This window comes from Phragmites australis, chromosome 20 (genome assembly GCF_958298935.1).
Source record: "Phragmites australis chromosome 20, lpPhrAust1.1, whole genome shotgun sequence".
In the NCBI taxonomy this organism is placed as follows: Eukaryota; Viridiplantae; Streptophyta; class Magnoliopsida; order Poales; family Poaceae; genus Phragmites; species Phragmites australis.
Window position 1 is genome coordinate 4,491,479 of NC_084940.1, and position 14,497 is coordinate 4,505,975.

General features: G+C 45.3%; 1 protein-coding gene across 1 annotated transcript; it reads right to left on the bottom strand.

Annotated features, from left to right (window-relative positions):
• Positions 1-1,353: 1,353 nt before the first annotated feature.
• Positions 1,354-2,497, bottom strand: LOC133902443 (uncharacterized). The gene is made up of 2 exons (XM_062344031.1): positions 2,339-2,497; positions 1,354-2,135 (listed from the first exon to the last, which is right to left on the bottom strand). The coding sequence occupies exons 1-2, from the start codon at positions 2,351-2,353 to the stop codon at positions 1,686-1,688; spliced, it is 465 nt and encodes a 154-aa protein (XP_062200015.1). The 5' UTR covers positions 2,354-2,497; the 3' UTR covers positions 1,354-1,685.
• Positions 2,498-14,497: the final 12,000 nt, after the last annotated feature.

Consider the following 14,497-nt stretch of genomic DNA (forward strand, 5'->3'; position numbering starts at 1 on the left):
TCATTGCAATGGCTTGTTGCCGTTTGGAGTTTGGAAGCTGCTGGTGAGTTATTGATCCTCTGTTGGGTAATGCCTGGTATATGAAATGCTGAGTCAGAATTTTTATCCTCTGTTGGGTAATGCCTGGTATATGAAATGCTGAGTCAGAATTATTTTCTTCTGTTGGGTCATTGCAATGGCTTTGCCTTGTGCTTGGAAGGAAATTTGCCCATGGGTAATGCCTGGTGGGGGGGGGGGTTGTGAGTGGAAGCAAATTCTATAGGATGATGTTTAGAAAGATTTTCGTTAGACTCATTCATGTTATTCATTCTGTGATATAATGACTAGACTGAGAAGGAGAGAGGAGTGGACACGTGTTATTATAGGAGGTATGGGTAATACTAGTCATTGCTTTTTTCTGTTTTATGAAACTGGAATTTTTTTTGTCAATTCACAATCTTGCAGCTGTAATCCGCAAGTTTCAGCTAATTCCTAGCCACGTTTTGCTCGAGGAAGTTCATACCGATTACCAGCAGACGTTTGCTGAGAAATGGCTTAGCCCTCTGGGTTCTTCAAGACCTAAAGCTGCCCAGCGCTTGGTATATGAAATGCTGAGTCAGAATTTTTATCTTCTGAATCAGAAATATGTGTATGTTTTATGGAACCGGATGCCTAGTCGAGTGACGAGTCGGTATTTGAGCCAGATTCTTCAGCAAACGCACGTTGTGTTCCTGACACCTAAAGTAACCGATGGAGCGTTAGCTGAGTGCCGATGGAGTGACAACGGGTGATCAGGCCTTCAGGGAAACACACTACTGTGATGAAACATCATGTTCCCAGTGAATTGCTATCGGCTGTGCCAGGCTAACTCAAGAATCCCGGGAACTGCAACGGCGGTGCCGCCAGTGTACCAGCCCCCTAGCAGGTATTGGCAACGCATCCTCCGAAAGTCGTAAGCGCTCGATGAACGCCATTGACAAAACAAGCTCACGGCTGACAGCTCAAATGAGCGTCCCTTCGGAGACGATGCACGTACGGGTCGAGTCGGAGGAGGACACGGCATGCCGGAGTGGTCGAATGTTTGCAGGCCCGTGCTGCAGCTATAGGCGGACTCGGTGTTCACAATCTGAGCCTGCCAAACTGAGCAAGTGCTCCAGTGCTTAGCTACGAGGTATTAATTAAAATTAAAACCTTAACTCTTATATCTGTTTATGTACCTTCAGATTAAATAGAAATTCAGTTTGTTCTGACAAATAAACTAACCAAATATTTTAAAAATATATGACTCCGTTTAGATTACGTATCTGAAGATCTAATCTTAAGGCGCTCGATTAACAATCAGCTCAAGATCATCATATCACGCGGTACAGTGGCTTAACCAAAACGATAACACAAACATTAACACTCGTACATGAGAACACGGACCACACAAAACACAATCCGGAACGGCAGGCATGAGGCACTGCGCACTGACACTGGGCCCCACAGCCCGTGACACACTTTATTTAGCCCACGTCACTCCACTCCCCGCACCCGACAGCCCCAAACAACAGCTACTGCAAGGTACACCACATCACCAGTAACCGTAGCACTAAACAGCAAGCCGGTGCCACGTACGTACGCACACGACTGCCACCGCCGTGCCACGCTGCCACGGCACGGGGCAGGCGACGCTGAGACATCTCCCTGGGCGCTCGGGCTCGGCCTCACTCGCTGGCCTTCTCGGCCTCCGCGGCGGCCGGCTCGGCCGCGGGCTCAGCGGCGGGTGCCTCCTCCGGCGCCGGTGCCTCGACAGCATCAGCGGCAGGAGCAGCGGCCTCTGGCGCGGCGTCTGCTGGCTCTGGCTCGGCAGCGGCAGGCGAGGCTGCCTCCTCCTTCACCTCCTCAGTGGCCACCGGCTCTGCCTCGGCCTCTTTTGGTGCCTCAGCCTCAGCCGCGGCTGGCTCGGTCTCGGCAACGGCTGCCTCGGGCTCCGCTTCGGCAGCGGCTGGCTCCGGCTCCTTGGGCGCCTCGGTCTCGGCGGGGGGCGCCTCCTCGGCCACGGCCTCAGCCGGCGCGGGGGTCTCCTCCTTGGGTGCCTCCTCGGCCACCACCGCCGGCGTCGCGGTCTCCACCACGGGCGCCTCCTCGGTCACCACGGCGGTCGGGGTCTGGACCTGCACGTATGCGCGCGCGACGCGTACAACATATATTAGCAACACACATAATCTTCATCTAGTTGTGCAAAGATGTTTAGGATCGTGCTCATCAAGATGAGCAGTGAGTGAAATCAATAGCATTCACAAGTACGGCGAATGATCAAAACATAATCAAACTATCAAAACGATCCATGCATATGAGTCACAGATGATCGATCTACCTCGGCAGTGGCCATTGGTGATGATCAGGAGGTTAATCTGTATACGAAGAGTGGCTAGTTGGCTAGTTAGAGCTTGCTGGAGCTAAGACTGAGCTGGAGCGATCGATCAGAGAATGGGATCGAGGTGTGTTTGTGTGCAGCAGTGTGCTGAGACGGGGCCTATTTATAGAGGCCCCGGAAGGCCAAAATGGGGAGAACACTCTGCAAAATGAGAGAAAAAAAAATTGACGATCTATAGAAGAGCTGTCGCTCGTATCGTGATCAGGAATCTTGAGAGCTGTACATGCACACATGAACATGTCATGCAACCAAAAGGTGGCCGTGACACATGGAAAGGGTCCAAAAGGGGTGGTGTGCACGGCGTCTTGTTTATTTCACTCAATATGGCCAGTAAAACTGTGGGAGAGATCGAGCGATCACAGGTTCACAGACCAATTGATCGATCTACCCGCCAGGAAAGGGCCAAGTGAGAGCTGGCCAAATCTCGCCGTGGCGCGTGTAAGTTTCGTGTGTCGTCGTTGTACGCTATCAAAAAATATCTCACCGTGGCGGCAAATGCCCGCTTGTATTGCCTATGCCGTCCAAATGGCTTTGAAATTCATGCCGGAGCTCTTATGAAACTCTGGCAATAGTGAGTGAGGCAGGGTTTCACTCTGCCACGAATCTTAAAGTTGTTTCGGTGGCGAAATGGTACATAGGTGGTCTCACGTTGTAAGAAAAAATTTCACTAGTTCTTACTGATGCATGAGCTATTAAAATTATTTATTTATATTAATATTTGTATCAAAATGCTATATGAAAGCATCTGAGTCTTAGCTCAGTTGGCAGTGACGGAGGGAGCAAGAAGCTTCCGTCTTGAGCCAGCCGCGTTCGAGCCGCGGTGCTCCCGTGGTATGCACACCCCAACGTTAAAAAAAAAATACTATATAAAAAAATCATAAGATAAATATAATAATCAGTAGATGAATAAATATTAAATAGGAAAGATGGAGACATATGACCAATATATCCACGTCCCAGGAGCCTTTTGAGCTGTAGGCTTCGTTGTCGTGCTCAGTGCGTGCAGGGCTCCGAGGTGTGCGTCTCATCGTTCCTGCACGTTCTACGCCGTCCTTGGCATCCGTAGTTAATTGGGTCATTTGATCGACGTCCCCTGCAGCCAAATCAGCGAGAGATTCTGCATCTTGGATCAAGAGAGGAGATTGATTAGTGTTTTGTTCGTACGAGATTGGAGGCGGCAGCAACAGAGACGGCTGTCGGGTTAGCGTGCAGACAATGCAATTGGAACCGGTGAATGTGCATCTCAACAGTTGAGAGGAATGCTATGATGTGATTTGGGAATTTATATTAGATCCAGGTAGGTGCATCTATAGCTAGGACTTTTTGAACGGTAGGCATATGTAGTTTTCGTTTGTTTTTCCGATAATTAAGGGTGTAAGTTTAGGGGCCAATTTGTTGTTGCGGTGCGATATGGGTTTAGATGACAAAGCAACGGTTGTAGTGCAGTTGACGAAAAGAAGGCTTAAAAAATCGAGTGCTCCCTTAAACAAATTTTGTTTCCCGTGATAACTAGTCGATGAAATGATGAGAATTAGTATTGCATGTCGCACAAGAAGCATGCTAATTAATCTCTGTGGCTTGATATGTTAAGATGAGATATTAGAATTACAACTTTCGATATTAAAATACTAATAAGATGTCAAGATACCAATAATATATATATAGCTATTTGATAAACATGAGCACCATCATCATGGATTCTTAGAGATACTTCTTGTTTCCAAGAATTGGAGCCCCTAGGTGCTACAACGAATCTGGAGCATGCTTGGTTTTACGCCTATGAAAACCAAAAATTGCAATAAGGTAGTCAAAGTTGTCCCAAAATTGGCCGCTCCGAGTTTGGCGTGCCAAAATTTGGTACGGCTTTCGTGTCATTTAGGTAGAAACCAAACCTATTTCCAACCAGCTAAATCAAAATTGGAAGTTCATCACCGATAATATATAATCACAGCAAATGGAGACTCTCTATCAACTTTGGAGTTCGTCCTGTTGCGTTAGAGACTAGGCAAGCACCTTCGTCCAAAAGCTAGCATAGAAATATTCGAGCCGATTGTACTGCACCGCAGGAGTAGTTGTCCGGGGATCAGCTTTGCCTTGCAAAATAATGGAAAAGCCGGGTGAGGACCTCATCACCAAGACAGCGATGTTTACACTCGTTCGTGGCACACCGCAATGGGGCAGCGTGACACCTCATTATCACATCGGCAACCAAACCAGCATAGCTCATTGTTGCCGAAAGATGAACGATTCCAAGGCGGCTAGTTCAAGGGCGGTCCACTCCAAGGATTATGCGAAAATTTTTGATTTCAACTTATAAATTTTGGCAAAGCCAAAATATAGCTCTATTTTCATAAACGTTCTTCCCGTTTCTCCTGTCTTTTTCCAATGTTTTAGACGTTAGAAATACATACAAAATCTACATCACAGTAAATATTTTGTAACAAGTACTGTTTTCACATATCCTCTGTTATAGCGTAGCTCGATTGGTACCGTCTCCTGACTAGCAGCAGACTCACCCGGGTTCAAACCTAGGTGTGCGCACTGAGGTGTCGCTCCTTTGCGGTCGCATTCTAACCTCTAGCAGCCGTTGGTTATCTCTCAAGACACTTTCAGCCTTCTATACTAAAGGTGTAGGTCTCGTCTGTAAAAAAAAGAATCTATTATCTAAATACACCAATTCTCGAACATTTCCGAAAGTTTCCTGCGTGTCACCGATAGTGGCGGCAGAGAGTGATATTCATGAAACCATAACAGTTACAAAGTCTGCGTGCTAAAACTTTCTTTGTGTAAGTCGTTTTCCTTGCTGCAAGCTCGGCCATCGAGACGTGGAGATGATAGGGAAGACGACAAGAAAGCTTTCGCCTGTAGGAGCGAGAGCCCACGCCGGGCATCCAACATGCCCAGTAGGACGGGCTGATCGGTGACAAAGCACCGAGAAATATCGACATGGCCGGCTGTCAGTGTGGGCCCGCATGCATATCCACTCGGATCTCCCGTGGCATCAGCTTTGTTGCGGTGTTTGTGCATCGCGTGCTTTCGAGTTTTCATCTCAAATACAGGGGCGTCGTCACTTGATGTTAGGTGGTGCACGGACACAGGTTAGGAATAATAATAAATATGAAGCAATTAAAATTGATAGTATTTTTTCAGAATTAAACATGTTTTTATGTATATGGCAATGTTGCGCACCACCATTAATTTTATTCTAGTTTCGTGCCAGCTCAAATAATCTAAATGGTAGCAAAAAATTTAGCAATGTTTTTCTTTGCTGGTTTATACGCTCACATGCAATGGAAAAACGAAGGCTCAGTGATCTCCATGAGACACTTGTTCTTTGCAATGCCTTTTTGGTTGCATGCCACATTTGCTGCCATGGAATTGCTGGCCACGGAGACTAAGCTGGCATAATTGGAGGCCATGACCCGGAACCCGACGGTGACATGGCACCACAGCTAGGGGCGGTGGACAGGACCCCACTCACAGTCCCCTTGGGACAATGCTTTCCACTGTGATGACGTGGGATGCCGCCAAATACGTGTGTCCAGGTCATCCTGCGACCACTTGCAATTTAATGGTGTCATGAGTGTGGACAAATTCTCATTGTCAGATAGAAAAGGATTTTTAAATATGTGAAATGTGAACCGTTGATTTTGGGGTTACTTTTGAACAAACATTTTTTTTATAATTACATTTACTACAAAGAAAGTTATGTTTAGGAGAGCTCTAGCTAGGTAGAATTCTTATACTTCCTCTGTTTTTTAATACTTATTATTTTTAATTATTTTATTTGTTTTTAAATACTTTTCACGTTACTTTTTTAAGATGTAGTCTTCAATTTTATCCTTACAAAATATCTCTTACCCATCTATTTACAGTAGGTTCTACAATATTTAAACTAATTTTTAAGAGTATTTTTGTTATTTCCCATTTAAAATCGGTACTACCTTTTGTATACCTTGGTATACCTGTTTGATCAAAAGTGATAAATATTGAAAATGGAGGAGTAATTGAAAGTGAAGTGTTTGGGTAAGCCTCTGGTTCCTTCCTCAGAATAAAAAACAATGGCTTAAATTATTTTATTTTAACCTACAATTTCTATATTCTACAAGAATCCGGGAGTTTGAGCTCTCCCAGCCCCTAGTTTGTGCTTGATTTGAAAGTTAAATGGTGCTTCAACTGTTAAAAACAGCTCTGTGGATTGCTATGTTCCTTCCCCCTGGCCACACAAAATTATGAAGATGCATGTGGTCTCCAAAAGTTAGAACTATATTCAAGTGCACATGCTATTCTTTGTAACTAAACAGAAGGTACTAATTCTTTGCAAATAGACGCGTGCAAAAAGAAACATATTCTTAACAATGGTCAATGTTGGTTAATATTACCTCTTCTGGTCATAAAAAACACGATGTTTTAAATATGCTATTGGTCGAACTTTTAAAACTTTTACTATTAATATCTTTCGAAACATATAGAATGGAAATAAAAAATAATAATATGCGTAGATTTATCTTAAAATGCACTTGGATTTTTTAAATATATTTCAAGAGAAAATAATGGTCATATTTTTCCAAACATCAAAAGTATATTTTAGAGATTGTGTTGTTATTCAGAATACAAAAGCTATGATTTGGAGATTGTCGTTATACAAAATATGAAAGCTATGTTTTGGAGGTCACATTAAGTAATAATGACTCAGGAGTATCATTTCACTCTTCTAACCATCCAATGAACAAAATACCCCTCTGTTGTTTGAAATGTGAATCCATCTTCAGAGCTAATACCTCTACTCTCGTTTACTCGAATGTTCTGGACATCGAGATAGTCTCCATTCACGTGCATACATCTGACTAATGTTTTTTCTAATTATATTTTAACAAAATTCACAAAAAATACAATGAGAAAATATACGTTTTGACAACGAATCTTCTGGTATCATTTCCAGAAGAATACAGAGGGGGTAGTGCCAGGTACTGATCTAGCTCTATCATCATTCGTCAAGGACCATGAACAAATACGGCACCGACACGTCCGCCATTGCAGGCGCAATGTAGTAACCACTTGCTTGCGATTGGACGTGCATGAGCTCACTGTCTGCAGGTCATGCCCATGTCCATGAGACCATGACCAATTAGATATTCCCATAGGCTTTTGCAAACAAATGGATGAAACAAATATACTACTTTAATTTTTTAACTTATCACTAATTTTTTACTATCGCATTTTAACTTTACGTTTTTTTTAAAAAATTTATAGGTAACTAAAACTTTCGTATCATAAAGTTCGTCGTGAAATGTATTTTATTAGTATCGTATATTTTTAAGTATTTGTAAATTTTTCGTAAAAAATGTAAGATCAAAATTATATTGTAAAAAATTGGTGACAAATTGAACAAAAACAGAGATAGTAATACTGGTTTCAGTGCCTGATAAGAGGGCATGCATGTACTCTAGCTACATATTCAGATCGATCAATCGCCATGGGCGCGACGTTCTGTCGAGTACCGATCGACAACGCATCGTCAGGATAAGAATGTTATTGCCATGTCGAATTGTCGATAAGCTAGAGTTCTTAGACTAATGATGGAGCTATGCATTTTTGCTGTTGGGATTATTTGTAAGAGGTCAACGTACGGGGTAGATGATATCAAGCATGCAATGTGAGGGAATGCTTGCTTGCGTGCTTGTGGCAGTTGGAATTCTAGGGTTTAGTAATATGGTCTTTCATGACGCAGTTGACATGTTTGGCCAGAGAAATGTAATTTCAGAACTGTTATTCAAGTTGACATGCAAAAGATAGTTTCAGTGACTTCATATTTACCTGCCTCTTTTCTCCCTACTTGTAGAGTCCTGAGACTTGCAATATAAAATCAATTTCTTCAGTAAGTAACATGTTTAGTAGTCACACTTAGAGAAAATTATATAATGTGTGCTGATAGAATGCGCTATCTTCATTTGGATAAGTTTTTTTTTAAAATGTTTTCTTTCAAACTGACGAGAACTCGTGAGAGGGGCTTTGGAATAGCACAATTTCGCACTCATGGGCCTCATGTGGACTTTCTTAAGCTGCATAAGTAAAAGGCCCAAATAGTAATGAGTGCAATATCTTCTCCCTTCTCCGAATATTAGACCAGTTTTTGGACGTTTAAGCACGACAAAGCCCAAAACACCGGGCCTACATAGTGGCCCGAACGGCCTACACCCTCAGCAGGGGCGATGTCAGCTCTCATGTCATGGGATTTTAGATGATATATAGAGAAGAGGGATGAGAGAGAGAAATACCATCTAGTATTTAATAGATAGTTTATTAGACAGCTTGCTACTGTCTAAACTATTATATGCGTATTTATTTGTACCTATAGTATTGTATATGAGTCTGTAGATAATTTTTATAGATAACATATTGAATGAGTTATTTTCATTACTGTTTAAAAATGACATGGATGAATCTTATAGACAACCGTTGTGTAGACCATTATACATGCCCTTACGCCTGGCATAGATCGACAGCTGTTCAAGCTAAGCCGTTTAAGAAGTTATTTTGAAGGCAACCAATCACCTCACAGAGGAAGTTTTTTTTTAATTTGAATCTCCATTAGCTGACTTCTAGTTCCAGCCATCATATAATTAGAATATTTATCATCGGTTTAAATAAAGCTAACAGCTTTTGTGCTGCGTCTCCTACTCCCTGATAAGGTGGACGTCATTACCAGTCTAAGAAGCAGACTGGATTTCATCCTCAATGAGGCAGATGATGACTCTACCACTAATGACTTCGAGAAATATAATCACCATCTCAGAATAAGGCGACTCAAATTATATCTCGCGAGTTGAGGTACAGATTTTGTACAGAACCTTTATACTTGGAAAATAATTTAAACTACACCGACTCTATTTAGTTTTTTAAAGAAGTCTTACCTGTTGATCAATGTTGCGGAACATATTTAGTTATTGACATTGTGATATTGAGCTTTACACGCTTCCTTTGAGTTTTCTCTGTGTATAATAGAACAACAAGTCTGTTACAACCGATCGACTTGTTGGCCGGCAGCTATGATTGTGATTACCTGCAACGATCAGAAACAACGGAGGTACTTATGCTTTGTCCTAGCTGTAATGCAATGAATGCACTAATGATCTCTAGTCCACAATATTTCATTTCGTCTAGCGAGAACATGTGCAGCATCTTACTTGTAAATCCCACCACTTGTTCCTCTCTTAGTTCAGTAGCATGGCATCTGATTGTCTGTCTCACACACATATCCTGGATTCTGCTAGAATTTGGCCTTGACAGCCTTTTCTCTGACATGAACATGACCGCAGGATGCAACGGAGCGATGCAAGGAAGTTTATATCACTGGAACACAGTTGCGGAAAGCTCTTCAATTTTAGAACCAGAAAGTGCAGCGGATTCTGCTACACTAGAATCCTTTTGGGAAATGGTGCCTGGAGCGTCTTCGCGGGATCCAGCCTGAAGGATATATTGTCACTATGGAGTCTGGACGCAAGGATGATTCAAGCAGAGGCAGTTCCAACATTCTTGCTGTTCTATTTGCACTACGGGTTGCTCTTATAGTTGGATTTGTACTCTCTTTCTCCGCCAGTTGGAACACTCAGCCTATATATACTATTACACGTTTTCTCTACTTCAATCGCAAATCTCGCAAAATTTCAGTCGATGGTGTGAACACAAAATTCCAACGAGGTATAACAGCTGGGGTTTTAGGATTTCAAGGTTTTCGGAGGATTCTTCATGGCTACCGAGCTTAGAAGAGCTTCAGGGGAGACATGCCGGCTAGGTGGAGGAGGCGGGAGACAGGTGAGGCGGCTAGGGGAGGCAGGCGAGACGGCTGGGCCACAGTGATGTCGCCGGTCGTGGGCTACGGGATACCGCCGATGGACCAGAGCCAGGGCAGGGGCGTCACAACGTGCCAGGTTAGCGCTGCGTGGTAGGGGGAGACGCCGCCGAAGACGGTGGAGGCGGGTGGTAGGCGGAGGCGTCATGGCGAGAGCAGTGCAAAAGTGAGATAGAGAGGAGCACCAGAGCAGAGAGGAGGTTGAAGAAGGCACGACACACATCCAATTTGGATCAGACAGCTCTCCTCCGTGGACTGAGAGAAGGCTAAAAATCAGTTCCAAAGATGACATGCCAAAGATGTGTCTTGTGTTAAAAGGGATTGAACGGCGGTGATGGAGCATCTTTATGCAGCTTCGTTTTCTGAAATATCAGTAAATCTAGATTAAATTGCCAACAAACTGGAACTGGAGTCCTTCGATATTCGGCGTCTGTCTGTAGAAAGCAAAATTGCCCATTTTAACGTGAACCATCCAGCGTGGACGCAATTGCCTTTGAGCTCTATTGCCGTTTCAGTCAGTGCGCAATGTGACTGGGTGTGACACGGGAGGGTTCGTTTTCTCGTGTGGTTTGGCCATTCGTGGACCTTGAGATGTGTGATGCCTGCTCTGCCTCTTTAGGGCAGGGCTACCAATAGTAGAGAGGAAGAATTGGAAATCCCAAGAAAAGGGCAGCATTGGCATTTGCATTTGGTTAACAGATGGACGGCTCATAGTTAATCTATTGTTTCTTTTGGTTTTGTGATCGAATCCAATATGTTCGTTCGTTGGTGCATTGCATTGGTGTTGCCAAATTAACCATCCTTCCATCTCCTACAGTTACTGAAAATCCTAAGATGACCCACTCAAAAAAATCATGACTATGAATTCTCAACCAAAAAAAGGAAAGAAAAAAAGCAGTTTCCGAAATAGATTGAGAAAGAAATAATTGGTTCGCACTTGCAACACCAGCCAAGATAAGAGTAAGATGCCCTGCTAGGCTGCTATTTAGCTCCTGCAGCAGATGAACGGCATCATATTCTAAAATCGGATGCTTGACGTTGCCGTTGCAGGCAGAGAGAGAGAGAGAGAGAGAGAGAGAGAGAGAGAGAGAGAGAGAAGCAACAGCTATGTCTGGGGCAGCGCTGCTCATCAGTTGTAACCTGTATCTTCGCCCCAAAAAAAAAAAAGAAAGAAAGAAGAAGGTTGTAACTTGTAAGATGATCAGGTATAGTGCATAGGCTAGTACATATTCCTTGTAAGGTGCTGTCAAGTTGTCAACTGGGGTGAGGTGTGGAAACATCTGCACCGAATACGGCCTGAATGGAAATGCACTTCAATTCCATTCCCTGGCTTTAAATTCTTCTTCCCTACCCTTGTGTTATTACAACACTTGGCAGCCTCAATCAAGACAATCACTTTGTGATGCTGACTTGGGAAGATAACATTGTTAACTGTCATTCTTCCATCGTTTGAAACAGTGCATTCATATTGATAATCAGCTGTGGCAGTGACGGATCTAGAATTTTTTTATAGGGTAGACATCTAAATTTTTAAGACTACAAATTCGATAAAAAAGTATAAGGTTTGACAAAAGTTAATACAATTTCGGTAATTCGGTATAATATTGTAAAGCTTATGCGGATAGCTCCGAAGCACAAAACACTTCCTCATCTGCTAAAATTCCTACTGCTCCTGTAAGGCAAGCTTGCATAAATTTTGCTCGAGTTTTGAAGAGCTTTTAGCTCTTTTTTTTTAACGGGAAGCTACAAGTTTTAGCCATGACCTTACAAACGGCACTCCAGAAATCCACACAACTGGCAGTAGCTTACTACTGAATTAGAACATCAACCCACCGTCTCCACTCCAATCGGACCAAAAAGCACCCACACATGTGCACACACCTCAGAGTTATTTAGTCGAACACATGGTGAGCAAGCATGAGGAGTGACTACAGAGAGAACCAACTGACATGCAGCTCGAGGAGGCAGGCGGGCGATGGGGAGGGGGAGGGGCGAGCAAAAGGAGGGGATCTCGTCCCGGCGATCGGAGCTGAGACAGGGACGCGGATCAGGCGTGGCGTGCCATGAGGAGCTCGCGGAGATTCCCTTTGGCTGTCGTGCCTGGCTGCTTGGTGTTGGCGCCTGGTCCGCCGGGCGCGATCGCCGATGCTGCCTGCCCACCACCACTCCCAGACATGGGGTTTGCTTGCTTGTCCGCCTCCTTCCCGGGTCCTGGCGGAGCCCCTCCTGCTACTCGCCTTCTCCTCGACCCGTGCACCGGCGAGGGCGCAGGGGACGGCGACCGCCCGATGAGGAGCCCCGGGTGGGAGAGCTGCGACAGCCGACAGCGTTTCGGTCGCCCGGATGACGGCGACAACCGCCTTGCTTCAGCGCCCGCCCAGGCCGGCAATCGAGTGACGCATTGGCGGCTGATCCTCGAGTCCACATTGGCGGCTGATCGCATGACGCGTGAAACGAGGAGGCGCCGCCTCATCGAGTTGGCAAGGAAGATGGAAAGTCAAAACGTCTCATGCGAGCACAGGAGTACGCTAGCCCAGCACGCGAGCACCAGTGGGCTTTTTGTTTTTTTTACAACCGAACCGGGCTTACTAATCGGACTTTTTGGGCTGGGCCAGGGAAGTCCTGGGCCTACCAGGACTACCCTGTGGGTCCGCCCCTGAGCTGTGGTCAAAGTCAACATTCTGAGATATATGTAAAGAATATGAGACACCGACCTGTTGAATCTTTCCTGGTTGCACCTATGCCAAAGTTCCCCCCCCCCCTAGAATAAACTATGCCAACTTCAAATCTCATACAAATATATTATTATGCTCACAGTTGCCATCCCTGCAATGCAACCAAATACAGAAGAAGTTATGTGTTATGCTAACGATCAAGGGATGGAAGACAATCGCTGAAATTCACATATGAATGAGTGGTCATGCATGGCAACAGCAAATAAAAAATTAAATGGCTGCCAGAAACCAAATAGTGCAGTGGTAGACTGGTAGAATCTTCTTACTAGCCTCATTGCAATCATGCTAACTGGGGTATCCATCATTTTGTTGCCATGATAACTGCACAAGTGCAATGGAGTACATCGTACTGATGATGATGATGATGATGATGCAAACCAAATGCAGTGCATATCCAAATTTTATGCTTAAGGAATAGATATTGATATTCGTTTGGAAAATGAAAAGCATATATTGATATCACAAGAAAGAATCACAGCTGGATCAGAAGCTGCTGGTTACCTAAGAGAGAGTTACTAGCCTCACGTCCCTCTAGAGGGGCGGCTCAGGCGGCACCAAAACCCTAGCGCTGCCACCCCCTCCAACCACCTCTCTCACCTCGTTTGAGCGCGCTGCCGGAAGCCTGCGTAGCCGCAAGGATGGCGGCGGCGGGGCTCCCCCCTGGCGGTTCGCCTCCATCTGGTGGCATTAGCCTCACCGGTTTTCTAGGTCATTGTGCCTTGTCCCTCGCTAGCATCGTCCTCTGTCGAGGCCATGCCTTCTCCTTCTCCTGTGGATCTGTCGAGCCTGCTAACCGCGGTAGCTGGGCAGCAGCAGTAGGGGGAGAGGGTCTCCCTGTTTGCCAAGTGCGCGGCGTGGGAGACCACCACTGGCGACTTCTTGAAGCTGCAAATCCGCTTGGATGAGGGCTCCTGCAGGTTTGTCGTCACCTGCGGCAAGATCATCGACGCCAGCTTCAAGACCTTCGGTTGCGGCTCTACCATCATGACATGGTGATTCGAGCCCTAGTGGCCAGATTCGGGGAGGCACTGAAGAGGTCGTGGGGGCTCTAGGTCGGTCAGTAAGGAGGCCTCTGGCCAGTTGTAGGTCTGAGTCCGCCCCTTTGTCGGTGGTTGTTGTTGCTGCTCTATGTTCTCGTCGTCGACGATGAAGATAGCCCTGAGGTGCTCCTGCTGTTGGCCCTCTCCACCCCTCTATGCTAACCTCCTAGCCTCGGCCCTCGTTGTATGTGCTCCTCCCCTTGCCGGATCTATCTCCTCTCCCCTATATCTGGCTCGCGGGGAGCTCGACGGCTTGGTGGTGGCTCAAAGTGGCTGATTGATTTGCGGCGGGGTTCTTCCTACAGCTTGTTGGTTGGGGTGCGGAGGCCACAAGTGAAAATCCCTAGTTGGTTTCTTGCCAATGTTGACAACGGTGACGCCTGAGGCACCACTCCCCTTCTTAGAGGTGTTGTCGTGTTGCCGCTGCCTCTAGGTTAGGGACTCTCTGGATGAAAGCTAAGCTCTGGGTGTA